General features: G+C 43.2%; 2 protein-coding genes across 13 annotated transcripts in view; both read right to left on the bottom strand.

Annotated features, from left to right (window-relative positions):
• Positions 1-13,832, bottom strand: part of LOC147201485 (engulfment and cell motility protein 2) — a 32,675-nt gene extending 18,843 nt beyond the window's left edge. For 7 of the 12 annotated variants that reach the window (XR_015101684.1, XR_015101685.1, XR_015101686.1 and 4 more), the window contains exons 1-21: positions 13,781-13,832; positions 11,360-11,429; positions 11,126-11,216; positions 10,315-10,355; positions 8,581-8,653; positions 8,427-8,477; positions 6,456-6,625; positions 6,178-6,277; positions 5,636-5,787; positions 4,832-4,910; positions 4,258-4,293; positions 3,900-3,950; positions 3,232-3,354; positions 2,933-3,052; positions 2,740-2,844; positions 2,548-2,656; positions 2,309-2,445; positions 1,227-1,390; positions 985-1,097; positions 777-884; positions 167-249 (exon numbers count right to left, since the gene is read on the bottom strand). Coding sequence is in view for 9 of the 12 variants with exons in the window: in XM_086118657.1 (XP_085974783.1) it covers positions 167-249; positions 777-884; positions 985-1,097; positions 1,227-1,390; positions 2,309-2,445; positions 2,548-2,656; positions 2,740-2,844; positions 2,933-3,052; positions 3,232-3,354; positions 3,900-3,950; positions 4,258-4,293; positions 4,832-4,910; positions 5,636-5,787; positions 6,178-6,277; positions 6,456-6,625; positions 8,427-8,477; positions 8,581-8,653; positions 10,315-10,355; positions 11,126-11,203 (1,893 nt within the window). In the remaining 3 variants the exon portion in view is untranslated. Of the gene's footprint in view, positions 1-166; positions 250-776; positions 885-984; positions 1,098-1,226; positions 1,391-2,308; positions 2,446-2,547; positions 2,657-2,739; positions 2,845-2,932; positions 3,053-3,231; positions 3,355-3,899; positions 3,951-4,257; positions 4,294-4,831; positions 4,911-5,635; positions 5,788-6,177; positions 6,278-6,455; positions 6,626-8,426; positions 8,478-8,580; positions 8,654-10,314; positions 10,356-11,125; positions 11,217-11,359; positions 11,430-13,031; positions 13,101-13,627; positions 13,692-13,780 lie in introns of those variants that run through there. The other 5 variants (XM_086118652.1, XM_086118651.1, XM_086118650.1 and 2 more) reach the window with 5 other exon arrangements.
• Positions 13,833-15,412: 1,580 nt separating this feature from the next.
• On the bottom strand, positions 15,413-25,856 carry LOC147201484 (myosin heavy chain, fast skeletal muscle-like). The gene is made up of 40 exons (XM_086116790.1): positions 25,800-25,856; positions 25,353-25,565; positions 25,111-25,254; positions 24,872-25,028; positions 24,569-24,596; positions 24,373-24,484; positions 24,185-24,277; positions 24,002-24,065; positions 23,815-23,913; positions 23,631-23,734; positions 23,256-23,394; positions 23,040-23,158; positions 22,806-22,955; positions 22,535-22,705; positions 22,156-22,462; positions 21,956-22,020; positions 21,742-21,829; positions 21,541-21,658; positions 21,341-21,464; positions 21,121-21,257; positions 20,778-21,033; positions 20,458-20,700; positions 20,205-20,381; positions 19,978-20,123; positions 19,709-19,799; positions 19,226-19,615; positions 18,982-19,108; positions 18,777-18,895; positions 18,477-18,673; positions 18,220-18,403; positions 17,984-18,149; positions 17,474-17,598; positions 17,055-17,363; positions 16,744-16,947; positions 16,521-16,646; positions 16,276-16,446; positions 16,089-16,193; positions 15,886-15,981; positions 15,670-15,801; positions 15,413-15,557 (listed from the first exon to the last, which is right to left on the bottom strand). Exons 2-40 carry the CDS (start codon positions 25,551-25,553, stop codon positions 15,537-15,539), a joined length of 5,805 nt encoding a protein of 1,934 aa, XP_085972916.1. The 5' UTR covers positions 25,554-25,565; positions 25,800-25,856; the 3' UTR covers positions 15,413-15,536.
• Positions 25,857-27,340: the final 1,484 nt, after the last annotated feature.

The raw sequence follows: 27,340 nt of genomic DNA, 5'->3' as shown, positions 1-27,340 counted from the left end.
AACCAATCCTGAAAATGTGTATACTGTATTAGTAGAAAACTGTTCCGAGTAGAGCACTACCTGAGTGGAGTATTTGAGGTGCATTCTCAAACAGATTGGGGGCCAAGTGTATTGTATTTCAATCTCATAATAAGACGGGACTGACTTTAACTTGACGAACACTTACCTTGTTTTGTTTCAGAGCACTTTTCTCTTTCATATGAGGGCAGTCCTTCCCAGTCACCACAGACTTGATGTCGGAGACGGGGACTACAAAGAAAACATATGCCATGTGCAAAAGGATGATTACCGGTATTTTACAATGCGAGCTTCTCCAATTATGGTCCTGTGGCATAAAGAATGCCACAGTTGTCAAACGAAGTCCATGTCCACATCAAGAGGCATTTTTAATGCTGCACCTAAATATTTGATAGGTGTTGCTCACATGATATACTGGATTCAAAGTCATTGCAAATTAACCAGTTCTTAAATTCAAAACGTCAACCTCAAAAGTGAAGCATTTTGAGCTTCTACCAAAATTTACAATCTGAATTCTTTCTTTTAAACATACAAATCTGTCAGATTGCTCAATACAAAATTATTTCAATGAAATGAAACGTAAATATTTGACTATTTTTGTGAATACTGATGTACTTGGGAATGCAGCTCGGTCCCATATCAGCTCCCAATCACTTGAATGTAAGCTGCACGCACGTCCATAAAATCGCTCACGGACATTTGGTAATGGGACCTTCTGATAGAAGAGATTCAGTAAAAAAAGAAAAAGAGACTCTTACTCTTGTCGCTGAGCATCTCAAAAGGCACTTCACCCTGAGGTGATTCATCCAAGTCCCCGTAGTGCAGCACTTTGTGATTAAGGGAGAGTCTGCAGAACCAAAATTTCTCTGTAACACAGGAAGAAATGCTTAGCTCAGCAGAGTCAACAGAAGCTACACTAACTGTGTAAAAAACAAAAAAGGCCAAGTGATTGTATCGATGTGGTACCTTGCCTTCGGCGGTTTCCCACTTTTCGGAAACAGCTGCCCTCACACAGCCGATTGAGTCGTTGCTGTTTAATGAGCTCCAGAATCTCAGGCTGGATTCTCTCTCGCAACTCACTGCCTCACACAGATGGCATAAATGACGTTACACAGAATGATTTGTTTTGGAAACCATTTTAGAAGTGTGTGGATTGACATGGCTAACTAAAAAATAAATAAATAAAAGATGTTTGACGTGACACTGACATGATGGGCGGAGACTGAAAGTCATCCTGGCTCATTCTTTCGGACTGTCGTAGTCGCAGGATCTCTGAGTAACTGAGACCTCGCAGCTTGTTCTTCAGTTGGTCTAAGGACGAGGGCTTCATGGCCAGGGCCCTGGTGATCTGCTCTCGGACCACCTGCATGACCTGCTTGGAACGCATGTCGTCCTCAGAAGAATTTGCATTTTTTTAATCAAGAGTGAGCCACGCGCTTGACTTCTCATTTCAAAACTAATTCTGTCCGCAAACAACTTTTGCTCATCTCAACTCATTTGTATTCAAACTGTCCCCAAAAATAAACTATCTGTGCTAATTTTGTAACAACAGACTGCATCGACTCAAGAGGTGTCGATGTGGAGGAAGCGCTCTGAACTGCAGTCGGCAACATTAAGAATTTAGCTTTCGTGTAATATTAATTGAAGCAAAAGCTTTTCAGCCGCCTACTCTCGTGGGATTCTCACAGAATTGTATGCACACGCACACACATGCGTGCAGCATTTCCAAGGACAAACACTTTGTTGACTTCCACGCTGAGCGATGGAAATGTGATCTCACGCAGCTCTCACTCTGAAAAAACCAACAAACCTTCCGCACAATAGGAGTTACTCGGCTTTCGGGTGGAAAATCAGTTGTGAAGCTTGGAAACTGAACAAAATAACAAGCAATCCAACACAAGCCCCGCAGTTCCCTGCGAAGTAGCTAAAATGGTGACCCAAATTTGAGATAAAACTACAATCGTAACAAGGCCTCGTCGACTGACGCAGTGCAAGTCTAAAGTCACGCGAAATAAATCCACAGTCATAAATCACTACTTCTTATTCCATTCTTTTCTCAGGGGTTAACCTGGCCTTACTGTTTGGAGAGGAAATCCATGAACAATTTAACCCCTACTTAAAACTTGAAATTGAAAATGAATACATCTATTGCTGCGTTGTGCAATTTGCTTGAAAATAGACAATGACGAAAATGTGCCCAAAATTTGAAAATGAGCCATACTGCACACAATCCAACTGTAAGATTGTCCATGGACACATTTAGGCGCATGCTAGTGAAGACCTTACTGACTTTATTAAAGTCCTCGGAGGTGGCCCTCATCTCCTTCCAGGTTTTATTGAGCAGCTGGATGCAGATGCAGAAGAATTCCTCCCATGCTCGGTCGTGAGTGAAGAACATGGGATGGTAGTCGTTGCAGCCCTCATTAGCTTTTGAAGCAACAACAACAACAACAACATTTGTCAGGCATGGATTTCCCTCCCCAAATCACCAGATGATGTCATTTTCCCACCACAGTCTACTGCACTTACGCAATTCTCCAACTTGGAGTATCTCGCAGAGTATCCGAGTGAGGTCGATGGCACACCGGCCGAAGGGACACTCGTGCTTATCTTCGCGACTACTGTTTTCGAGAACAATCTGCCATGATTTGGAAGACGGGTTACATGTGATCTGCGCACACCTTTGAGTGGAGCGGCGTCCTGCCGCAAGTCAGAACTTACACGGATGTACGTGTCTTGATGCACCTTGGCCAGGTACAGCATGTTGTCCAAAGCTAGCATCCCTGGGGGAGTCTGAGTGAAATCCATAGCAGGGTTCACATGGTTCTACGTTTTAAAAGGAAATATATATATTTTTTAAATTAAATATATCAACGTAAATATTTCTATTCTGTTGTGATCACAGGCAACTTACTGTGAAACCTAGCATTTTATAATCCTTAGCATACAACGCCTTTCTTTTTTCTGTGCCGGTGGGGTCATTTTCTCCATCAAAGGCAATCCTCCGCAGCTCGAAAATGACATCTCTTTGGGTCTGAGTCACAGAAACCAGCAAAAATGAAGTTGTCGTATCGATACAATGAGCTGTTTTATACACAGTCGTCACCTTTTTGTCAAGCATTCACATTTTTTTCCCCATCCCAGGTACTGTACATTTGAATAAAATAATTGTTTCATCAAGTAAAGACAAAAAGCAGACTTTTTCATTTTTACCTGGTCATTCGGATCCATCTTGGTCATCATTCGTTCCTCCAAAAGATTAAATGTCAACACCTGCAGTACATACAGCTGATGGGCCATCTCTGCTTTGATTGGTCGATTTCCTCGTATGACGTGCTGGAAGGAAAAAAGGAAAAAACTCGCTATTTGGATTTAGGCAAATTAGGACACAGACACTGCTATGGTCCAACAGCCATCATAATGGGGTCGCAGTCTTGGAGGATTTGGTCGCAGAGAGCTCACAATGCTGTAACTGCTCCAGGAAATAACACTGCACTGTCTTCCTCATTTGCAGCCAGCTCAGGGAAGCACTTCCACACAAGTTGGTGCCAAAGGAATCATACTGAGAGCTGAGAGTCCCCCCCCCCCCCCCCCCCAACTCCCACTTCATGCCATATCACATTTGATAGTTCTGCTTCAACACGCTTCCCGTTAGTCAATCTTTCCACTGGCTGAGCAGCTGGTCTGAAGCGTGGAGTGACCACGCCTCGGTTGGAAGAACACTTAAAATACAGTTGAGCATAATATTTGGATTGTCATGTCAAGCGGCATTTAAAACGGGGATTATATCATTTGAAGAACACCGCGTTGAGCATCAATCTCTCCGTTGAATAGACATACTCGGTCATTCTATTTGTGTTAGCAACGTGGGGACGACTCACGTTAAGAATGATGGACCGCAAGTGCTTCTGGGCCAAGGTGCTTGCCATTTCCTGAGAGCAAAGAGGCATTAAACAGAAAGAAAGAAAGAAAAAAAAACGAATGAGGAAAAACTCAATCTGCACTGCCATAGCGAGCAATTATAAAGTCTACTCGAGATGAAACCGGTTTTGCCTCTTCTTCACACCTTCGACTGCAACATGACAATTTGAACCAACACGAATGTGTGCACAGCACAGTCAAGCGGATGTTCTGCCCGCATTTGCATGGAGAGTGCGGCAGCTTTAAACAAAGAAAAAGGGAGGGCGTGAAGGCCCCGCGGAGCGGCGAGGATGATATGAGATGCTGGTGTGTACTCACGGTAAGGTGCTGCTCCAGCGGGTTAGCGTACACCTCCTCCAGGTTCAAGGGAGGGAGGAGGAGGTGGATGCGCAGTGGTGAAAGTAAGTGCACACATGGACAATGAGAGACAGAAATACATCACTGACGCGGCATGCACAGAAACAAAGGACAACACGTATCGTGCGTTTTTTTTTTTTATATTCCCAACTTTCCCACAATATGGTGATAATTATTGGATTTTGAAATTCATATCGTGGTAACGTTTGGATGTCGTTACGTCCCTACACTGGCCCACATTTACCTCCGCAAACACTGTGCCATGCAAAGTCGTGTTTTGTGTGCATGCGTGTAACTTTTGTTCTGATTATCTTTGACCTGTTTTACCAAAATGTGGCACTTGTGCATTATTCAACAACGAAATTATGGCTAGTAAAAAGGCAGAGTTGCTAGTAACTCTGGGAACCACTAGCCACAGCAGCTGGTGAGTGAAAAAGTTCAAGTCGAACAGTCAAAGTTCATGATGAGAATCATAGTCATCCACACTCTTATGTTGATGTCACATGATTTTTTTTTTGCACTTCGGTGAACTGACCTGCCGTCTATCCTCGGGTGCTTTCAGGAAAAGAGCATTGATGAGGGCAATGGCATAAGTCTGAATCTCTTGGTTTGACCTGAAAAGGATATCAAGCAACAAAAGATTCCTGTTAGAAGTATCTTGCTCCACTTACCTGACCACAAAATGGTGTACAGTAATCCCTCGTTTATCGCAGTTAATGGGGACCAAAACCACCCGCGATAAACGAAAATCCGCGAAGTAGCGTCCAATTAACATAAACAGGTAAAAAAACAATTTTTTAAGTCCGCAAACGGTCTGCGAGAAGCTGCAAAACAGCGAGTCACATAGAGCAACATATACAGTACTGTACTCCATGTATATGTAAAATATATATATATATACACTGTATATATATATTTTTTAATTTTTTATTAATTTTTAATTAATTAATCAATTTTTTATATTTAAAAAAAACTATATATATATATATATATATATATATATATTTTTTTTTTAAATATGTTTGAAAAAATCCGCGATGCACTGAACCCGTGATAAACGAACCGCGAAGTAGCGAGGGATCACTGTACAACACAAATCACTTGAACACACTCACAAATCCCACAAGATTTTTCATTTAACCCTGCATTGATAGTTTCGCATTTGATAAAGTTTACATTCATGGCAGGCTTGCTGAACGACCGATGCCTTCCCTTACAGGCATTCTTGATGCAATTTTTTTGAAAACAGCGCCACAAGAACACACCAAGCTCGCATAACATCAATCCTCCGGCCCCAAATCAGAGAGCAAAAAGCCCCTGTGCATGTGTGTGTGCTCACACTTGCAGGTGCCCGATGAGCTGTCCCACGGTGATCTCCTGAGCCACCCGGTGGTAGAGGCTGTGGCTGTTGAGTACCATGCTCTCCAGGATGGCCAGTGAGCGCTGCAGGATGGACACATCCACCATGGGCTGGTTCACATAGCCTGCGATCTTTGGGGAAGACAGAAGAAGCGAAGGGGGATGGGGGCGCGATATAAAAACTCTGCAGCATACACTGGTTGTGAATCATTATTAGAGCAATGACACTGGGGACGGGAACTTCCTCGTTAGCGATGAAACGTTTCAACAAAAGTTATACTTGTTTACTTTGAGAAACTCCCAGGGCCATAGTAAAGCTTTCAGAAAATAGACACGCACACGCGCGCACACACTGAATGAGCTCCGGATAATCCGAGGAGTTGCTAGGCAACAGCACCCACTCATTTCCGCTGTGTAGGAAGTAAGGAAGGTCAAAGTTAAATCAAAGCGAGCAAACAACAAGGACGACGGCACCGCAAGTTGAGAATATGCAACTGTGAAGTGTGGGATGATGTGAGGCACCTGCTTGATGAAGGAGAGCGAGATAAGATCCCAGGATACAATGCCGTGATCCATTAACTCCAGAAATGCAGTGAGAGTGAACGCCAGCATTTCGCCAAAGCTGCAGTAAGAAGAGAACATTCATCTCATTTCATCTGCACCTGTATAAAAATGATTACAAAAAAAATACATTCTATCTCCAGCGTACAACATTAACATAACCAAGGAGGGATTCCTGATCATTTGGAACATCTCCATTGACATGACAAAAAGCCAAAAACGAAAAGGGATTTTCTCACTGGGTGCCGCTCTCGACCAGGCGGGCCAAGGTCCCAATCCCCTCCATATTGATAAACTCCGCGGCAAACGTGGGGTCTGCGGACAGCTTGGCCAGCTCCTTTAGAGCCTCTAAGCGAGCGTCAATCCCATGGGATTGGATTCGCTCCAGGAGTTGACGAGCAGCACGGCCCTGTCAGCCACAAGAAGAAAACATCATTGGTTAAAGGCCACCATCCGACAAACTGCTTCCATATGAGCTGACAGTAAATGCACAACCGATAACTACAATACTGAATAAAAACAATGTGGGCAAATAACTGGAGGTATTCCAGGTGTTCAATAATGATGCATCGGATTTATAAGGCCACTTTGCTGAATCACTAGAAGCGTTCACAAACGGATGCATTATTCATGCACTCGCACATTCACACTGCGGTGCCGCTGAACCAGCCACAGCTGCCCGAGGACAGGCTGATGGAAGTGTGGCTGCCAGTGTGCACCCGAGGCCCCTCCGACCACCATCAAACATTCAGACCGAGCCGTACACCGGTGCGAGTGACACTGGAGACAAGCCGGGTGAAGTGTCTCGCCCGAGGAGACGACACATGGCTTGGACAGAGCGGGAATCGAACAGTGGGCCTCTGAGTCACTGCTGTTTCATAAATTTACATTTTCGGGCAATTTGCCCCAACCAGGCATAACACTCAGACCGTCTGCGCAATCCATGGGTGGTGGCGCTTTATGTACATGATGTAATATGTTACATTTGAAGAATTATTTCACATTTAGCATTCTGTCCGACTGCATTCATGGAAATGACTGAAATGTGCTCATGTCAAGGCATTGCAATTGCAAAAAATATTTAAAAAAAAAAATCAACTCATGTCAGTGCTATGAAAATATTTTCAATATTTCATAGCACTGACATGATCACAATGCACAACATTTGTTTTTGTTATAAATGATGCAGTCCCCAAACTTTTTGTTTCCAGCGACTCTCCCGCCGCAAAAACATATAAATAAATAAATAGAAAACATGAGTTCGAAATCCCTGGTGTAGATTGTATCAGACAATGTTTTTGTCTTATGTCATTGAGTCAAAAGACTATTAGAGTGAACAACATACCTGACTTAAAAGTAGCATAGCTAAAGTTTCCCCACGTATTATTCAAAACTTAAAGAAAAAAAACAAAAGAGCTCGAACGGCCATGTTAAGAATTAGTGCCTGAGATTAGCCAAGCGATTAAACAATGTCCTGTTCAAAAATGGGTTAAGAGCATCGAACCTTTTGGTGTTAAACCTGACTTTAAGTAACTGAGGTAAAATTAAGTGTAAAACAACAGGATGTCAATGATCAGAAAACAGCTGTATAGTCACCATATGGCAGAACTCGAGAGAGCATTATAGTGTTCAGACATTTCCAAGAGAAATTCTCAAATCTTCTTTTAAAAAAATAAAATATTTCAGAGATTGAGTGATTGTTAATCGTGCCCATAAATGGTGTCAAACACCATTCCCGAATGAATATTTCTGAACTGTGACTTAACAAATGCGGAAATGGAGAGGACATACAGAAAATGAAGGAATTGAGAACATACATACGGGAAGGGAAGTGGAAGTAAAAGATCAAATAAAAACATGTCGCCGCACAAAAAGACAGGAGCACATGAAAAACCGCGCTGTTTTTGTCTGCACCGACGTGCATCTTTTGTTGTCGATATTGTGGCAGAGGTGTGAGAATCTGGTTGAGAGTGGAACAAAACGGTTACGCATAATTAGTGAGTGCTGCTCAGCAAAACAACTCCTCTCAGACTTATACAGGCCAACCTCAGTTTACCAAGCCACTCTCGCACGTTTGACAAGACACGCTGACCGAACTACACTGGAAAAAGTGAGGTCATATGTGCTTACGTTGCACTTGGGTTTTAGAGCATCTATTCCACCATTGACTTATTCTAAACCAAAAGAAAGTATAGCAAAATGTTACTCACGGGTGAAATGGCTAATCGAAGGATGGTCCCGTTCTTTATTTCACTGCGACTCTAAAAAAAAAATAAATAAAAAAAAAAAGCACATGTTCGCCGCTCGCTTCTGTTATGATCACAGAATAGCGGGAGAGGGCATGGGGGGGATATTGACACTTACCTGTTCAGTGATATAGAGCTGAGGACCATCGGCATATCGCAGAGCAAACTGTTCAGAGCCTGATAGAGACCATCTGAAAATTGAGAAATAGAATGTACCCCTTAGAGCAGTGTTTTTCAAACCCTGTGCCAGTGTGCCGCGGTAAAATATCCAATTTGTATGCCTGTGCGGTCGATCGCCCAGAAAGTAATCGTGTAGTACTCTCCCATACCGCTAGGGGAGGCAACAGCTAGCCAATTGCCTTGTGTTTCCACCACGAGAGACAAGCGAATTTGTGCGGCATGAATGCAGGACGACAGTGAAACAATAAATATGAAAGATTATAAAATACTTTTTTCTTTGTGCTCATTTGATTCCAATTCAAGCTGTGATAACGTCATTCTTCAATGTTAAAAACGGTTATAGTAACAATATAACACGTTAATTGTTAAAATAAGCTTCTTTTTTTTCACATTTTCAGCTAGTGGTGTGCCGCGAGATTTTTTCAATGAAAGAAGTGTGCCTTGGCTCCAAAATGTTTAAAAAACACTGCCTTAGACACCAAGTAAACGATCGCCATAATGGGAGGTGAACATTTACGAAAGGCTGCAATAAGTCGCTGTGGGGAAACTGATGAGACGATGACGGAGAAATTTTGTGTGGGTATTTGCATCTTAGGATTTTTATTGGCCAGAGTTGTGAAAACGCGGCAGTGTGTAAGGCTGAAAAGGAGCGACAATTGCAAATAGTCAGAAATCCTCATAAGAAGCTCAAGAATGCATTTGTTAAGTTTGAGCTGATGCCGGTGGAGTTTGTGAGCCCTCTCATTGCTGTCTTCTTGCATCATAATCCTCAGTGTGGTCTTTATAGTCAACAATGCACGGTTGAAATCTACTTAAGGGGAGGAAAAAGCGTCACCAAATGTTTTATGAACGAGTGCATTTGTTGAATACAGAAGCAGGTCAACGTGTACATGTTAACGCTGTATCCACCTTTTGAAAGCTTCGCAACGGAAGGAAAAAAAACTCACATCTACTGGCGTTATGCATTCATTTGGGGAGAGGAAAGAGTCTTCAAATATAAAATCATAGATGACCTAAATACAATTACACTTGAGGGGACGAAAAGGATGCATGCATACATTTGAGTTTATGGATAATAACATATGGTAATTGATTTCACCATTATAATGCATCCATTTTTTTAGTTCGCTTAGTGTGTTCAAGGTTGCGAGGCGCACCAATCCCAGTTGACATCAAGCAAACTATACCCTGGATTGGTCGCCATGTATAGACAGACAATTCACACTTCACTGAACATTCCCACCATCACTCAATGGGAATTGAACCCCCGCGGCCTGCGCAGAAGTCAGGCAAATAGGCCACGACAACATCATTTAATTCTATCGCTGCATTATTTTGCATAAAACATCCTTTAGATGAAATAAAACGCTGAATGTATTTTTTCCTGCATTCTTCAAAAACAAACAACAAACAGGCCAAAACAAAAACAGAAAGACACTCAATAGAGTTCAAACCTCCGCCAAGCACCAGCAATAAATCAAACTGCACACTCTCATGCTACCCACCTCTTGCATGTCTCATCATTGCGATGTGTGTATGATTCACAAAGTAACTATGGATTTCTTTTTTTAAATTTTATTTTATTCATAACATAACATAATAAATTCATAACATAACCTTCGCTAAAACCTAAAAACAGTGACTGAAATACCAAAATAGAGAAGATGCTTACCCGTCACAGACTTCACGGATGATTGAGGTCAAAGGTCTTTTCTACAACAGAAAAGGCAGAAAGTATTAAACCCACAAATGTAGTCGGAGCTTAGAGAGAAGAATTTTTCATTATCTACAAGGTGGAAATTTGATTCTGGCTCAGCAGCACAGGAGATAGATAGCACTTAAACACTTTTTTTTTTTTTAAAGCAAATGCTAACACCGTGCTTTGCGTGGAACCCATTGAACTTCTGGTTCAAGATACTAAAGTCATTCTGGTGGAGTACGCAGGACATTGCAATCATAAATCATAGGAGCCACCTCTTGCACACAAAAGGAAACTTTTTTTTTTTCCTGGCGACGTAGTATCACGTTTAGGTAACAGTACTGTGTTGCATTGACATTCTGACAGTTTATTGGTAATAAATGCTTTTGAAATGGATGCAATTTAAGGGTGTCAAGGGCTCTGAATCGCATGGCTGTGTTACGCCACTCGAAATACTTAAAATATTTACAGACAAACGACAGCACAAATCTCCGTCAAGTTGTTTATTTCATTTCTGCAATATGTTTGCAATATTATAAGCAGTGAAATCTGGTGATTGATTGTTAAAGGAAGAAAATACTGACTCTCGAACTGGGTCAGCATTTAAACATACCGTTAGACCACCCATATATAAAACCTATAATATAAATATACGTAAAACCGTGGTTAGATATAATACGAACAGAAATAAAAGTAGAGAAAAAAAATCTGATCTTGCGGTGAGTGCATGCATTTGTAGAATAGCTAAAATAAAGATACTCGTAATCTTTGGGGAAGCACATACCTGGTCCATCTCAATAAGCTGAGCGTTTGCACCCGGCCATTCGATGGCGACCTTCACGATGTCAGCAGGTGGGGGCATGGTTGCCTTTTAGCTGTCACGTGCAGATAAAGGTTGCACACAGATTATTTACGGTACATGGAGATTTAAAGTGGCTGTCTGAAGTGATTTGCCCTCCCACCACAACGGGGTCAAACTAATTTATGTTTTTGTTATTCAAATCCAATCACTAATTACCTAATGGAGAAGTGTGGATGGGGTCACTCTGTTGCGCACCACTGCTCTAGGAACCGCAGTCTAAGTTCCCCTGTGAACACGACACAAAACAAATGTTAGCTCATTTAAATCCACTATGACAAACATACAGCTGGAGGTACAATTTGTCTTGTTTTATTGAGATTAGAGAATCCAACTCATGCATAGTTGCACCACTCTATAAAATCGGACTCAAAATGATCAACATGGCTTGCTTTCGAAAATGCCTATGTCGAAAGATCAATGCATACAAATGGGTGAAAATAAGCTTATATGTTCTATAATCATATTGCAAGGAATAACGACATTACTATTCTGCGTATACAAACAATAAATACCATCTAATAGGATGAACTCCAAAGTCGTCTACCTCGGACAACACTATCACCACAACACCAGTGGAATGAATAACATTCATAATGGTTGCTTTCTATTCAAATGAGCCAGGAGCAAAGCCTCAGTATGTGTATGCTGCCGCACCAACAGGCTTTGTCAGTACTGGAACAAAGCCACCGGTAGGCAGTCAGTGAGAAATATGAATTCAATTTTGGTGAATACTGCATCATCGCTGTTTTACCACTGAGGTGAATTACTTTCTCTGTATATCTCTGCCAATGCAGCTTTTACAACCCTTTTACAACTTGAGGGATGAGGCTGCAGATGACATTTGGAGGATTTTATAGGAAATGAACGTTCAGACCTGTAAAATGCACACCAAAAAAAAACTTGCTGTTGTACATGACTTCACAAGAGATGTCAGCACAAGACCTCAGTTAAGCAATCGTCAAAGGATTAACTCTAGGTTTATGGACAACAATTTGACGAAGATTGTTACGATTTATAAAGTATTTCCATAAAGTTAATGAAGATTCCTTAGTTTTTTTATGTACACATTATTGTGTCTATTTTTTTTTATTACTTCAAATAAAATATCCTTGCTCATCTATCTATAATTAAGTGGTCTTCCACTAGAACGGAATTGCTTTGTGTTCAACTAAAGAAGCCCATTATTTACAATAAGAAAATGTGTGACATTATTTTGGATTAATTGCATATACTTGTTACATTTTTACTCTTTGCCATGAAATGTGTGCCTTAGCTAAATAAAGGTTGGGAAACATTGGAGTACGAGCATAAGAAGCAAACCTGCTAAACATCTCATCTCATCAGTTACTTTTGTAATCCTGCCTTTGATTGTTGGGAGACTTTGTTGGCAATCTGCATTTTCTTTACTATTTTTCCTTACTCTCAGTCTTAATAAAGCATATACATCTCCATAATTTCATATGGAACAACAGAAATATAGTAGCAGGACACTTGGGGGTATTTTCAATTTCAATTATCGAGGTTGTTGGCTGCCGATTTAAGCGTGCAATCTTAAATCAAACTTTCTGTCTCAACTGTTGTGCAACACAAGGGGGTAGTCAACGCAGGGACCTGCAGTGTGCAGCAGTGATAAGATTTCTCAGCACCAATGGCCTCAGCCTCAGCCTAGCTCAGCAGTAGCATGCGTTCACTGGTAGCTTAGCAACAACCGCTAACTAGCCTGGCGGCTTCGTTGAAAGAAAGAAAAAAGGCTTCAACTTCTAAGACGAGACAAGACCATCACATGCTATTTTTAGCATTGCGCAAAATATTCTGACGACATAGTTACCGTGCAGTTTCATTTTAAATTCGGCGAGTCCGACAGGAAGTGCCTAACTTTCACTTAGCTACTGGGCTGTAGCGCCCCCTACATTAAAACGACGCCAGTGCAGATGAATGACAACAAATTTACCATATTGTATTGTTTTTTAAAAAAGCCTTTCAAGACAAGCCCGTTTACTATAAACGAAATAGAGTGTCCGCCCGCGCCTGCGATGAGATGTTCGATTGTAGGCAGTGTTGCTGTCCAGCTCCCGGTAGACATGCCTGTGTGTGTGACGGTGAGATATGAAGATGAAAAGCTCGCATTAGATTAATTAATGGAAGTGTTATAAGAAGCAGAGTTTGAGTCGCAGTTCCAGACGACGCCGGAGGGAAAAGCATTATAAGGAGCTTTGACTGTCTGATGCTGAACCGGATGTAACCTCGAGATATTCATTCAGCCCCAACCAGTAACACCGATTAAATGAGGTTAGCTAAACGTCCCTTGTTTTGTCGCAACGGTGAAAGTTGCTCTCAATGGCAAAGTCCGTAAGCCGTAAAGTCGAATCAGAAGTGTCGCTCCTCTAACAGCGTGATTCATCCAGCATGCACCCGTCTGCTCACCCATTGCAGCCATGGACCAGTCTCACTCTCTTTATCTATGTATGTATCAGTCTCTACAGTGAGATGTGTTTATGCTTCGGGGCTTCACTTTGAGCCCCGAAATGGAACGAATGATGGAAGTGACGGTTCGTGTCGGTGCTCGGTATTACTCACCCCGTGGCTGGGCCATCGATGATGCTGAGAGCATCCCAGTTCTCTCTCTCTCCGGTGAAATACTTTAGAAGAGCAGCAGACACTCCTCCAACGCCTTGTAGGCGGGACGCAATGCAAATGTCACATTTTCCCAAAATAAGCACAGACACACAACGTGTCTTCTTGCTTTTGTGGAGCTATCGGTGTGGGAGAATTCCAGAACACAATCAATTAATGTAATACCTTTAACAATCACAATTAATTAATTCATGAAGTGTGATGGCTGAGTTGCATTGCCGCATTTTCGAATCAGTCAAGTGTTTCAAAAGGGTATTTAAGGCATGGGTGCCAAACTAATTTTTGTTGCGGGGCACATTGTAGTTACGGTGTCCATTGGAGGGCCCTTATGACTGTGAATTTTGTGAAACCATATAAATGTTGAACCATCGTCACATATTACATACAGAGCGAACAACAAATTGATGGATAACTAGTTTTGAAATCATAAATAAAGAATAATGACTTGTTCAAACATTGCTATTATGGATTAGGATGACAATTTGAAATTTTGGTTCAGACCTCAGCGAGCATCATGGAATGCTTGATTAGCGTTCGCGGGCCACATAAAGTGATGTGGCTGGGCAGATCTGGCCCCCGGGCCTTGACTTTGACACGGGTGATAGAAGGTTTCAAAGGCACCCAGCGGTCGCGCTTTGTGACTGATTACAACATTAAGATAAATATTGCCTGGCGTCATCTTGTATCATCCAGTGTCAAGGAATTATGTTAGTGATTAACACACATTTAGTTTGTAAGTCTTTAGCAAGCATTGTTTTTCATTTATTGTCACGTAAATATCAGCTCTAATGTTTGGTTGGATTTTTTTTTAAAAAATTAAATACCAAATACAATAATATTTTTGGGTACAAAGATCTGGTGTCAATAAACGAAAACGGAAAAATATACAGTAATTGTCTATAGATACCACAAGATGACACTAAAGTACGACAGTACTCTCCTCGTAGATAGTGCTTTCGCCTTGCCACAAGATGGCCCCAAAGCATTATTTTTCTATTAGATAAGACTGTCGCCATCTTGTGGCAGCTTCAGGGCACTCTCAGAAAGAGCACAAAAATATAGTGAACTCCTTAGGACAGTATTTCAACAAATACCAAAGGATAGGTTGGAATCACGTGTAGGTGGGGAATACTGTTTTACCAGAATATCTTTGGTAAATTATGATCACCTAATAAATACTAATCTCTACTACCGCCCATAAACATACCTTTGTCATGATTTTTCATTTAGAATCGACATCTGGTGCACTCTCATATCAAATAAACATATTAGTTATTTGACTGTCACACAATTTGACATGGACAAATGCAATTATATTTGGTGTAAAAAATGTCAGTTTTCATGTAAACAGGAATCCTATGTTTTGTTTTGTTTTTTGTTATCCCTTTTATTGCTTCACGCAGTACCTTTGTGGCACTGCACACGTTGTCTTTTTACGCCACAAGAAACAATTTGTGAGAGAGTAAGAATAAAATGGTCAAATATTTGTGTACTTGATATCTGACGTTGCTGCGTTTGATTCCTCTCATTATTTGAACTTGTGTAAGTAAGCATAAAAAGGAGCATGACACTGAGTGGCTGCTGCAAGATACCTTTATTGACAGAGTCACAACATGTTCATCATGTGATGGCACCATGAATTGGCAACAAGGAAATCATATTATATGATAACTCTTGCTGAACCACGTTGATTCTCTGCTCATTCTTCAGCTTCCTTAATCTGCAATGACATTGTTGTGGAAGAGGGGGGGGGGGGGGGATAAGACAGCAGACAGATTTTGAGATGGTCTCAGGTTAGGGAGTTTGACTTTGACAAGGCCATTTGTTATTACCTTAATAATTTCACGGCTTTTTGCCCTCAGCTTGTTGACCTGGGACTCAGCAATGTCGGCTCTCTCCTGAGCCTCCTCCATCTCATACTGAACCTTCCTGTACCTGGTCAAGTGAGAGTTGGCCTGCTCCTCCTGAACCAGAGGCCAAAGTTGGGTTATAAGTTTGCAAGATCATCCATCGGAGAACATGAGAAGAGAATCATCCGGGATACTTACAGCATCCTCTGACTGCCTCTTGTAGACCTTAACCTTCAGCTGCAGCTTGTCCACCAGATCCTGGAGTCTGTGCACATTCTTCTTGTCCTCCTCAGTCTATTGTAATCGACAGTACTCATTTTCAAACCGCCCCTTCAGCCACTCCTCGTGATTTCTCGGTCACGCGAGTGACATTTGCATCAGGTGATGATGTTTCGACCAACCTGATAGGTCAGCTCTTTAACTCTTCTCTCATATTTGCGCACACCCTTGATAGCCTCAGCACCGCGCCTTTGCTCAGCATCGACCTCGCTCTCCAATTCACGAACCTTTCGGCGAAAGGGGTTCAGTCAAGCCACCGATCTCTCGCGATCGGACAAGAAAATGTTTTGTTTTTCGGGGGCAACCTACCCGAGCTTCCAGTTTCTGGAGCTGCTTCTTGCCACCTTTCAGGGCCAGGCTTTCAGCCTCATCCAGGCGGTGCTGCAGGTCTTTGACTGTCACTTCCAGGTTCTTCTTCATCCTCTCCAAATGAGAGCTGGTGTCCTGCTCCTTCTTCAGCTCCTCTGCCATCATGGCAGCCTACAACACAAACAACCATGAGCTCAACATCAGCTTTTACACTGAGGCGAATGACGGAGTGCATTAAAACTCACGTCGGTGATGGCCTTCTTGGCCTTTTCATCGGCATTTCTTGATTCCTGCACAGCGTCCTCCACTTCGCCCTGGATTTGGACAAGTTCGGCTTCCAGCTTCTTCTTGGTGTTGATCAGGCTGGTGTTCTGAATGTAGAGTTGGAATTGCATAAGAGTCGGTATCCAGTTATTTTATTCTGTCCAGCACGGTTTCAACGTTGGCTTGTATTTATGACATATTTACCTGAGAGTGCAGGAGTGTCACACGCTCACTGGCATCAACCAGCTCAGCTTCAGCCACTTTGCGGCTTCTGTCCGTCTGCTCCAAAGCAACACGCAGCTCCTCGATCTCAGACACCATCAGGTTGTTCCTGCGCTCCACCATGGCAACCTGCTCTCTCATTTCTTCCTGACCTCTTAATGCCTCATCAAGGTGCAGTTGAGCATCCTAAATGAATGTTGGCAAAAAACAAAACAAAACTGGTTCAGTCATGGTGCAACACGAACACTTCCATTGTTAACCATGAATAATAATAAAAAAAAGGATGTACAGACCTTGAGTTGTCCCTGGACATTCCTCAGCTGTTTCTGGGCTTCAGCTGCCTGCCGGTTGGCGTGGCTGAGCTGAATCTCCATCTCATTCAGGTCTCCCTCCATCTTCTTCTTGAGTCTCAGGGCATCGTTCCTGCTCCTGATTTCAGCATCCAAAGCGGTCTGCATGGACTCGATCACGCGCTGGCTGTTCCTCTTGATCTGCTCCATCTCCTCATCCTTCTCCGCAAGCTTTCTGTCGACCTCGCCCTTGACTTGGGTCAGTTCGAGCTGAATGCGAAGAATCTTGGACTCCTCGTGCTCGAGTGTTGCCTTGACAAAGACAATCAAAAAAAGCGAGTTTTGGATGTTGTTCCTGTTTTTTATTGTTTTTTTGGGGGGGAGGGGGGCAATATACATCTTTTGATTTCGCTGAACCATACCTCTGCCTCTTCAAGAGAGGCCTGCAGTTCACACTTCTCTGTCTCCACGAGCTTTTTGCTTTTCTCAAGTTCGTGAATGATTTTTCCAGTCTGGCCGATTTGTTCCGTGAGGTCTGAGATCTCCTCTGGAAAATAAAGCATAATAACACCAGACATTTAAAAAAAAAAATTTAATTCTATTTGCTGAGATTCCTGTTAAAATGTCTGCACCTCGTAGTGATCGTACTAAAATGATGAATTACGATTATTCTCTGCCGCTGTAGGAAAGCGGTGACTCAAGGTTCTGTCAAACTTCGAAGCAAACAGAAATATAGACTAATTTGCAAATATATGATTTGATTTCACAATCATACTTATATTGCTGGGGCATGTTTATGGGAGGGGGCACACCCTCTTTTAACCTTATCAGCTTTATAAGAAAAAATAAAAGAGTGGCGTGTCCAGTAAAGCAAGATGAGAAAATACTGGAAAAAAGTATTCTAATAATGTCAGAAGAAGATTCTGGCTCACGTTGCAGATTTTTGTTCTCCCTCTTGAGGGTCTCCAGATGGTCCAGAGTTTCTTCATAGGAATTCTTCATCTTGAACATTTCAGTGCTGAGAGAGCGGGCCTCCTTCTGAGCTCCCTCCAGTTCGGCCTGGCTCTCCTCATATTTCTGCTTCCACTCGGCAAGAACCTAAAAAGGTTCCGAAGTCACGTTTATTAATCATTTGTTTGGACGGGCATCAATCATAATCGAAACAGACCTTGTCAAAGTTCCTCTGCTTCTTATCGAGGGCGGCAGCCAGAGCGTTGGCTCTCTCCACGTCGATCATCAGATCTTCCACTTCACAATTAAGTCTCTGTTTGGTCTTCTCGAGAGAGGCGCATTTGGCGTTCACTGCCTCGATGGACTCCTCCGCATCCTGGAGACGCTGGGCAAGCTTTTTCCTGTTGAAAGCGTTTCATGAAAATATCGTCAGAATGAAGCGTTGACCAGCGCGGTGCGGTTGTCATGACTTACTTGGCCTCCTCCAGCTCCTCAGTGCGCTGAATAGCGTCCGTCTCATATTTGGTTCTCCACTGAGCCACCTCACTGTTGGCCTTGGACAAAGCCCTCTGGAGCTCTGCCTTGGCCTCCAGTTCCTCCTCATACTGCTCTCGGAGCAGGTCGCAGTCGTGACGGGAGGACTGGACGGCGTGGGCCAGGGCGTTCTTGGACTTTTGAAAAGAAAACGTTTTCATCAATGTTAGAAACGTCAGAATGTGCAGTGTGACTCGAGTAAAGTGGAGCAGAAAGGCTTTGATCAAAACGATCCCGTACTTTCACTTCCTCTTCAACGTGCCTCTTGAGCTCTTCAATCTGCTGGATGCTAGCCTGCTTGCTCCTTGTCAGCTGAGATACGAGGGCCTCTTTTTCCTCCAGCTGGCGACTGATTTCACCTAGGAAGAAAACATAGCTTTTCATTTGCCCGACATCATTGAAGCCAACATTCGTGTGGACGAATAGAACGGGAGTTGTCTCTCACCATGTTCCGTTTGCAGTCTTGCCCTATGCAAACCAACATCATTGAGCTGTCTCACGTGTTCGTCATTTTTGGACTTCAGCTCGCTCAGTTGATCCTCGAGTGAACGGCAGATTTTCTCCAGATTAATCTGAAATGAGATTTGGCAGGAAACATGATAAACTGAGGAGTCACTGACAAATTAAAATCATGGGTGCGTATGTTGGATGTTGACTGGGCTGCCGTGAACTCAACGGTGGCGGTTAACCTTTGATTTGGAGATGTTCTCCATGTTGCTGCTGAGGTCGTCGATCTCCATCTTGTATTCACTCTTCTCCTTCTCCAGCTTCTGTTTGACCCGCTGAAGGTTATCGAGCTGCTCCCCGAGCTCGGCCACGCTGTCGGCCTGCTTCTTGCGCAGAGCCGCGGCGGTTGCCTCGTGCTGCAAGGTGGACTCTTCCAGGTCGCGGCGCAGCCTCTGGAACTCGGCCTCGCGCTTCTTGTTCATCTCGATCTGGACCGAGGTGGCCCCGCCGGCCTCCTCCAGTCGCTCGCTGATCTCCTCGAGTTCCCTGGAGAGATCAGACCTCTGCTTCTCCACCTTGGCGCGAGCAGCCCGCTCGGCTTCAATCTCCTCCTCCAGCTCCTCAATACGGGCCTGTTATTCGCAGTCAGAAAATGATAAAGCGGTGCACTGAAGTCAGGGGAGGTTTGCCACCACAGCGGTGAGTTTCGCATTCCATTCACCAACCTGAAGCTCTTTGATCTTCTTTTGATGCTGAACACTGAGGGCTTGTTCATCCTCAATCTTGCTCAGAAGCTGGCTTGATTCAAAGTCCTTCCTATTTAAATAACAATGCAATGTCATCAGTTCATTTTTTTTTCTTAATCCGGATTTAGGTAAAGCACATCGGCAACTGTAGATTTAAAGAGCATTGTCATCATCACAATTATGGTATTTTCCAAAATCATCTGAAATGAAAGTTTAGTAGCCAGTGGGATGTGACCTATTTCCCTTACTTCTTGATTTTCTCATCAGCCTGCTGCTTCTCATTTTCCAGATCCATGATGGTCTCGTGGGCCAGCTTCAGATCTCCTTCCAGCTTCCTCTTGGATCGCTCGAGATCCATGCGGAGCTTCTTTTCTTGCTCCAAGGATCCTTCGAGCTATTTTGGAAGATTATTGTGATTATTGTCATTGTCGTAAATAGTTGATGTTTTATTTGGAGTAAATCTGTCATGACTCACATCATCCACTTGCTGCTCCAGCTTGGTCTTGGCCTTTGTCAGAGTGTTGACTTTGTCTTCCTCTGCCTGAAGGTCATCCAGGGTCTGCTGATGGGCCTCTTGGAGGGCTTTCTTCTCTTTGCTCAACTTGGCAATGGACTCATCCAGGGTGGCCATCTCCTCAGTCAGGTTTTTGACCTGGACAATTTCATGTTGAAATGAATTCCCTGTCCTGTAATGAATTGTCAAGGGCAGAAGATTGCAAAGAGCTAACCTTGTTCTCGGTGGCATGTTTCTCCTTCTCAACTTTAGCCAGGGTAAGCTCCAAGTCATCGATGTCTTTCTTCAACTCGGAGCACTCGTCCTCCAGCTTCCTCTTCTTGGCTGTCAGCTCAGCGTTCACCTCCTCCTCGTCCTCCAACCTCTCGGTAGCCTCTTTGACCTTCGCCTCAAACTGGATTTTGGCTTTGATGAGCCCCTCGCACCTTTCCTCCGCATCAGCAAGGGTTTCGCTATCCTGGAGTCATAATGAAATCAAATGTAAACGATAATCGTTTTTACCCTCTATGAACGCATCTCTTTTGGTTCACATACAGCCTGAATCTGGAGCTGCAAGTCGTTCTTCTCCTGCAGGAGGGAAACCATCTTCTCCTCCAGTTCCTTCTTCTTGGCCAAGGCCTTGGTGAGCTCCTCTTTGGTTTTTTCAAAGTCCTCTTTCATTTGGGCCATCTCCTTTTCAGCTTCCGCACTCTTCAGCATAGGCTTAATCTTGAAGTAGAGCTTCATCCACGGCCAATGTTTGACATTGGTGAATGAGCGGATGTTGTACTGGATGGAGTAGATGGCCTCTCTGAGAACACAAATCGGTGGTTGGAATTAAGCTCGGGAATAAAGCCATTGACTTGTCGATACCATCAATAATCGAATCGTCTTGTACCTCCTCTGCATCATCTTCACAAACTCCTTCCTCATGACGTAACCTCTGCAGAGAGCCTGCGTCATGGTCACCAGGATGGCAAGTTTTTCATCTCGCATCTCCTCAAGTGTACCCAGCAGGCCGGCTTTGAAGAACACCTGAAAGACAGTGGCCATGCGGTCAAGGATGTGTTGGGGCGCTGTGTTGAGAGGTTCACCTTTTGCCCAGATCCACAAATTACCTTTGTGTGCCCAAATTTGTACTGAGTCTGGTCAACATCAATGGAGCTCAAGAGTTTCTCTGACGCTTTTTTGTTGTCGATGAATTGTCCGTCGGGAATCACACTGGCATTCAACACTTTGTATCTGAGTCAAGGGATGACGATGGTTATTTCTGGAAATGGATGAAGTCACGCGAATGCTTTCTGATATGGATTGTTACCTCTGCTTAAAGTCACCATAGAGGATTCTGCTGGGGAATCCCTTTCGGCAAATTCTGATACCCTCCAGCACACCATTACATCTCAGCTGATGGATGACCAGGGGGTTCTCCATCAAACCTTGGAAAATGAATTCAGTTCAGTTGAATTTTTGTGATCGGACGGTCGTCCGAAATGTTATCGCCATGTTAGAGATGCTGTACCTGGAGTCTTGCTTTCATTTGGAATCAAACAACGCACGAAATGAGGATGGGTGCTTCTTAAGTTGGTCATCAGCTTGCCCAAATTCTCCTGAAATGTGAAATAAGTCGTCATGTACAAATAGTGGAAGACGTAGTATTTCATACACACACAAATATTTTATATATAGTACATATAATTGTTTTGTTTTTTGGGGTGGGGAGGCGTAACACTCACTCTGAAAAGAGCTGACACAGTCTGGAAAGAACCACCCTTCTTCTTGCCCTTTTTGGGACCGGCGTCTGCAGGAATAGGGAACATGTCATGACATAAGTTTTTATTACGCCCATTCTCAAAATCCATGCAAGTCTACCAGTGCATTGTAAAAAAAGAAAGCAGAAACACAACAAGGACAGTTTGATGACATAGGACTTTACCTTCAGTTCCGGCGTGCATGGCATAAAGGTGAGCCAAAAGCTTCACAGAAGACTTCTGGTAGAGCTGAACGACAGAGTCATTCAGGGGGTCCTTATTCTTGTCCAGCCAGCCGTTGACGTTGTAGTCGACAGTGCCGGCGTAGTGAACAAGGGCGAAGTGGGCCTCGGCTTTGCCTTTGGCTGGCTTTGGCTTCTGGAAGGGGGCACTTTTGCCAATATGCTGGTCGTACAGTTTGTTCTTGAAGGTAACGTCTGAAGCCTTGGGGAACATGCACTCCTCTTCAAGGATGGAGAAGATGCCCATCGGCTGCAATGACATTGGTCGATGGCTGTTATATCAAGCTATTTATTTCAAAGTGAAGAAGTTTTTCTTGTCTACCTTCTCAATAAGCTCAATACAGGCAGCCAAGTCCATGCCGAAGTCAATGAACTCCCACTCGATTCCTTCTTTCTTGTACTCCTCTTGCTCCAGGACGAACATGTGGTGGTTGAAAAACTGTTGCAGTTTTTCATTGGTGAAGTTGATGCAAAGCTGCTCCAAGCTGTTGAACTAAAAAGGAGATGCAAAGAAAATGTTTCAGGTTTTGGTTTTTTTTTTCCCTGCTAGTTGAGTTGTGAGAGCAGTCTGCGCTTATCTGGTGTGAACTTACATCAAAGATTTCAAATCCAGCAATGTCCAAGACACCAATGAAGAAGCTTCTGGCTTGCTTGGTGTCCAGCATCTCATTGATTCTGACCACCATCCACAAGAACATTTTCTCATAGACTGATTTGCTCAGGGCTGCGACTGAATTGTGAACCTTAAATGAGAAGGGAAAGAGTATACACGTTGTCATTGGAATGGGTAATGTAAAATTTTGTTTTGTTTTGTTTTGCCCTTATACCTGTGGCACAGTCTGGCCCTTAGTCACATATTCATTCCCGACCTTCACTCTGGGAAAGCACAGAGCTTTGAGCAAGTCAGCAGAGTTCAGACCCATGAGGTAGGCAATTTTATCTGCCACTGAAAGTGAAGAGCAATAATTTTTTAAAATGTACTGTATATAGAAAGAAACAGTTCGACAATTTGCTTTTGTAATGGGCGGTCCTATATTTCTTACCCTCGGTGCCGTCGGGCTCAGCCTGCTCCTCCCTTTGCTTCTGCTTGAACTTCATGTTGCCGTGGTGCATGACAGCGCCGGTGAGCTTGAACATTGCTGCCTTTTCATCTCCGCTGAATCCCAAGATGTCAATGGCAGTCTGGAAAGAAATCGCATACAATTTGGATACAAACGCTTGACAAATTTGGATCTAAGGGCCATTTACGTTCGAGCTCACCCACAACATAACGTAACATATATCAATTGGAACGCAATCTTACGCAGTGACTCGGACATCGAATTACTCTTTGGAACTCCGGAGTGAGTGAAATTGTCGATTGTCCCATTCATGAACCACACAAACACCCAAACAAATGCACGAAGAGTGACACTTACATCGGTTGCGATGAATTCTTCAATGTCATTGATACTCTTGACGGTGATTTCACCTTGACTGACCATCGGGTAGTCATATGGATTTGTGGTGATCAGGAGTGACTCTGTAAGACGCGCGCATGTTAGTGTACGCAGGAATAGACCCAACGGCAGTAAAGTATATATATTATCCACTAATCCGCACCCAAAAGATCGGGTTTGTGGCCAGTCATGAGTTGATAGAAGATGTGGTAGCTCCTCTCAGCTGACAGCTGGAAAGTCACACGAGACTTCTCCAGCAGGTCTGTATAGATTTATGTCGAAAAGGAAAGTTATTCCCAACAGCACGTGAAGTTGACACTGCAGAAGGAGTTTTCAATCATGTCGCTTACATGTCTCAATATCGGCTGAAGCCAGCTTGCCGGTGGATGCAAAATGAATCCTGATGAATTTACCCTACGCAGAAACCAATTGGCATTTTCATTGATTCAGATATGATCAGTGATATTGTGATTTAGTGAATTATTTTTTGCATGAAATGCATATTCAGAAAAGAAAACAACAAAAAAACTTACAAATCGCGATGAATTGTCATTCCTCACGGTCTTGGCATTACCGTAGGCTTCCAGCAAGGGGTTAGCCGCAATGATTTGATCTTCAAGTGAGCCCTAGAGAACAAACGACAGTTGGCGGTCACCCACAAAAAAACAACGACTGCTTTTGAGTGTCACGTTTCAGCGGAAATGGATTTGTCAGTCTTCACCTGCATTTTGCCAGCAACTTGCTCATGCTTCTTCCCTCCAGCCACTGCGATTGTCGCAAAGTACTGGATGACACGTTTGGTGTTCACAGTCTTTCCTGCACCGGATTCTCCACTGGGTTACAAAATGGATTCAAAGGCATTTCATTAAAAAGGGTCAAGGGTCACGTCGCTGCCACACATATAAAATGACACTTACGTAATCAGGATGGACTGGTTTTCCTTATCTGTAAAGATATAAAAAAAAAGGTTTGTCTAGCTCCTGTGATGGACTCTTCAAGTCAAAGTGAAGTTTTTTTTTGGTGTGTGTTTGACAAACAGTCTCCTTCTATTGCAGTGAAATGCAGTGTTGTAAAGACGCATCGACTGCGTTCAGTGTTATGAAGTTAACCGCGCCAGGCATGGTCAAATGTAACAAAGAGGCCGGGCCAACAAGTAAACATTGTATGGTCACTAATCCATCCAAAAGAAGTATTTTTTTTCTTTTTTCAAAGTACTGTACCTTGGAGCATGAACTGATAGGCGTTGTCAGAGATGGAGAAGATGTGGGGTGGAGCCTCAATCCTCTTTTTGCCTCTGTATCCTTCCACAACAATTGCGTCGTACACTGGGAGCCATTTGTAGGGGTTGACGGTGACGCAGAACAACCCGGAATAGGTCTAAAAAAAAAGGAATAAGTTCAAGAATAATGAATGTCGATCAACCATTTGAATCCATTGTCTCTTTTGGAACGGCACATACGTAGATCATCCATGCTGCGTAGCGCTCTTTGAGGTTATACAGCACAGAAGGCTCGCTGAGGTGGGTCATCATGGCCATGTCCTCAATCTTGTCAAACTTGGGCGGATTCATGGGGAAGATGTCATCATCTTTGACGGTCAGACTCTGTCACAGAACAAGAAAAGAAAAAATAACATGAATGAAATGAATATGAGGAGATGAAGATTATACATTTATTTATTTTGAGTCAACTGTCTGTTTACCTTTCCACCCTTGATTTCTACCGTGGCTTTGCCTCCCTCCTTTTTCACCAGTTTGCCCTTCACATACATCTCGGTGGGTTCGGCCACAAAGTAGGCCGTTTTGGCGTCAAAGGGCGTATTTTGAGCTTCAATTCGCTCACGTTCTGGCTTGCGGAGGAAGGCGGCCGCCTTGCCGAAGCATTCCATCTCCGGGTCGCTCATGATGACCTTTTACTGCAAGGAATTAAACAAAAATAATCAATCATTTTGGTCAACAAAGTAGTGAGCTGGGTCAGATGTTTGACAATGAATTTTGTTATTCAAGGAACACAGCAGGAATCTTGAACTCGTTAACATAAATCATCGATCTAGTAAGATTTAGCTTGAAAGCCATGGTAGGATTATGCCTATAGTACTAGTATGCAGATTATTATGCTAATTTATACTCCTAATGTGTCGCTAATTTACCTTTGAGGACACCACCACGTGTGAAGAAATTCTGGGAGGCTTCAGAGCACACTGTCAAAAAAAAAAAAAATAGAAGTCAAGTGAGGCTCACAAAGTCTTTCATAATACTCAGTCCAATGATTTTTTTGAAGGAAACAATCATTTATTCCAAAATCTTTTCTCTTAAACTCATATTTTATTCTTCCCCCACTTAACAGAATTATTTACTGGAGACAAATGGCAACAGGAAGTTGGTAATTCCTGTAAGATAATAACTGTAGCTTAGTTTTTGGAGCAACCTACCTTCGATGGACGTCCGTCATGAATGGATTCTTACGCTGCCTTTTATACTGTTGGACACGATGCCAACACATGCACCTTGCTCTATTTGGTCATGTTGCTTGACATGTGACTTGAGGAGTCGTTCTTACCTCTTGCTGCCGTACGAAATATTTATATATCGTCCTTGTTGTATCCGTGACAGAATTTGGGTTCATCTGAAGAGGCGAAACTAGTTGTAATATATTAATGATGTAATATACTCTGTCGCTCATTGTATAGCTTTTCAAGAATGGGTTGCACTTGTGTCCTGTTAAGAGGGGGCAGTTTTTTTCAAGTATCAAATTGTTCATTTTTGGGGGGGAAATGCAACGCATGTAAATGGTGTTAATTCTAAAACATTCTTGGTGAAAACTGCTGTGTCTGCAACTCAACTATACAAATATGGAGTGTGTGTAGATTCTGCTTAAGGTTAACTGAGCAGGTGCAGACAAGCCAAAGGTGTGACTGATCGCTCTGTCTAATGCTCTCTGGCCAGCAGTGGTCTCTTGGTATGCTTCGGAGGAGCTATAAACTATCACCCATATACTGTTTCAGAAATTGTAAAAAAAAAAAAATGAATCTGTGCCATTGAGCTTTGAAAAAAGGGGTGGGGCAGAGTGGGGGGTGCCAAGGGATTCATTCTCATGACGGTGCCAGCTGCTATTCTCGTTTCTTCCTCTTAAGGGACACGCAGGGCAGTCACAGACAATCCCTAAATGTACGTCGCTGAGTGACGCATTCCAGTTGCGCTTTCTTGCAGACGAGCGTTTTAGGTTTGATTTTGTCAGCATCAATTTATTTCTTTCCACATGCCCGAGGTAAAGGCGACGGGGTCGAAGATGGTCTCACTAAGCCAAGAAGTGGCGCACTCAGCCAGCACGATTGAAAACGGTGTGGGGACGCACTGGGGTCTGCTGCCATTGGAAAAGGGATCGGCTTACAGCAGTGAAAAACAAGAAGAAATTCTAAAGGGGTTACCCTGAAGATATACTGAGCTTCTGCCTTCAGTAAATATGTGTCACACGACACCCGCTCGGAAATCTTGCGTCTTATTAGGGCAAAACTCAAATATAGCATCGGGCCTGTGTTGATGCTCAAGCCAAAGCCGCATACCCAAGAGGCTTATTGTGTTTTTATGACCTTTTGATCTTCGCCTTACAGTTTCTTTATTTGTCAAGGAGCAACAACTGCGTTGAGGAGAACCAACCAAGGTGTGTGGCGAGAAACATTCCAGTCTGACC

The sequence above is a fragment of the Hippocampus guttulatus genome, chromosome 8, assembly GCF_054856545.1.
Source record: "Hippocampus guttulatus isolate MCC_2025c chromosome 8, RoL_Hgut_1.0, whole genome shotgun sequence".
Classification (NCBI taxonomy): Eukaryota; Metazoa; Chordata; class Actinopteri; order Syngnathiformes; family Syngnathidae; genus Hippocampus; species Hippocampus guttulatus.
This window is presented reverse-complemented; position numbering and strand designations above follow the sequence as displayed.

What these genes read in the sequence shown, in the direction of transcription:
- LOC147201484 (XM_086116790.1), bottom strand. Translation starts at nt 25,553, where the DNA reads ATGAGCGACCCGGAGATGGAATGCTTCGGCAAGGCGGCCGCCTTCCTC. An exon ending in GAGGAGCTGGAGGAGGCCAA is followed by an intron (nt 18,404 to 18,476) that starts GTAAGTCATGAC and finishes CGCTTTCAACAG; the next exon opens with GAAAAAGCTTGCCCAGCGTC. An exon ending in CCTCTCTTGAAGAGGCAGAG is followed by an intron (nt 17,364 to 17,473) that starts GTATGGTTCAGC and finishes GTCTTTGTCAAG; the next exon opens with GCAACACTCGAGCACGAGGA.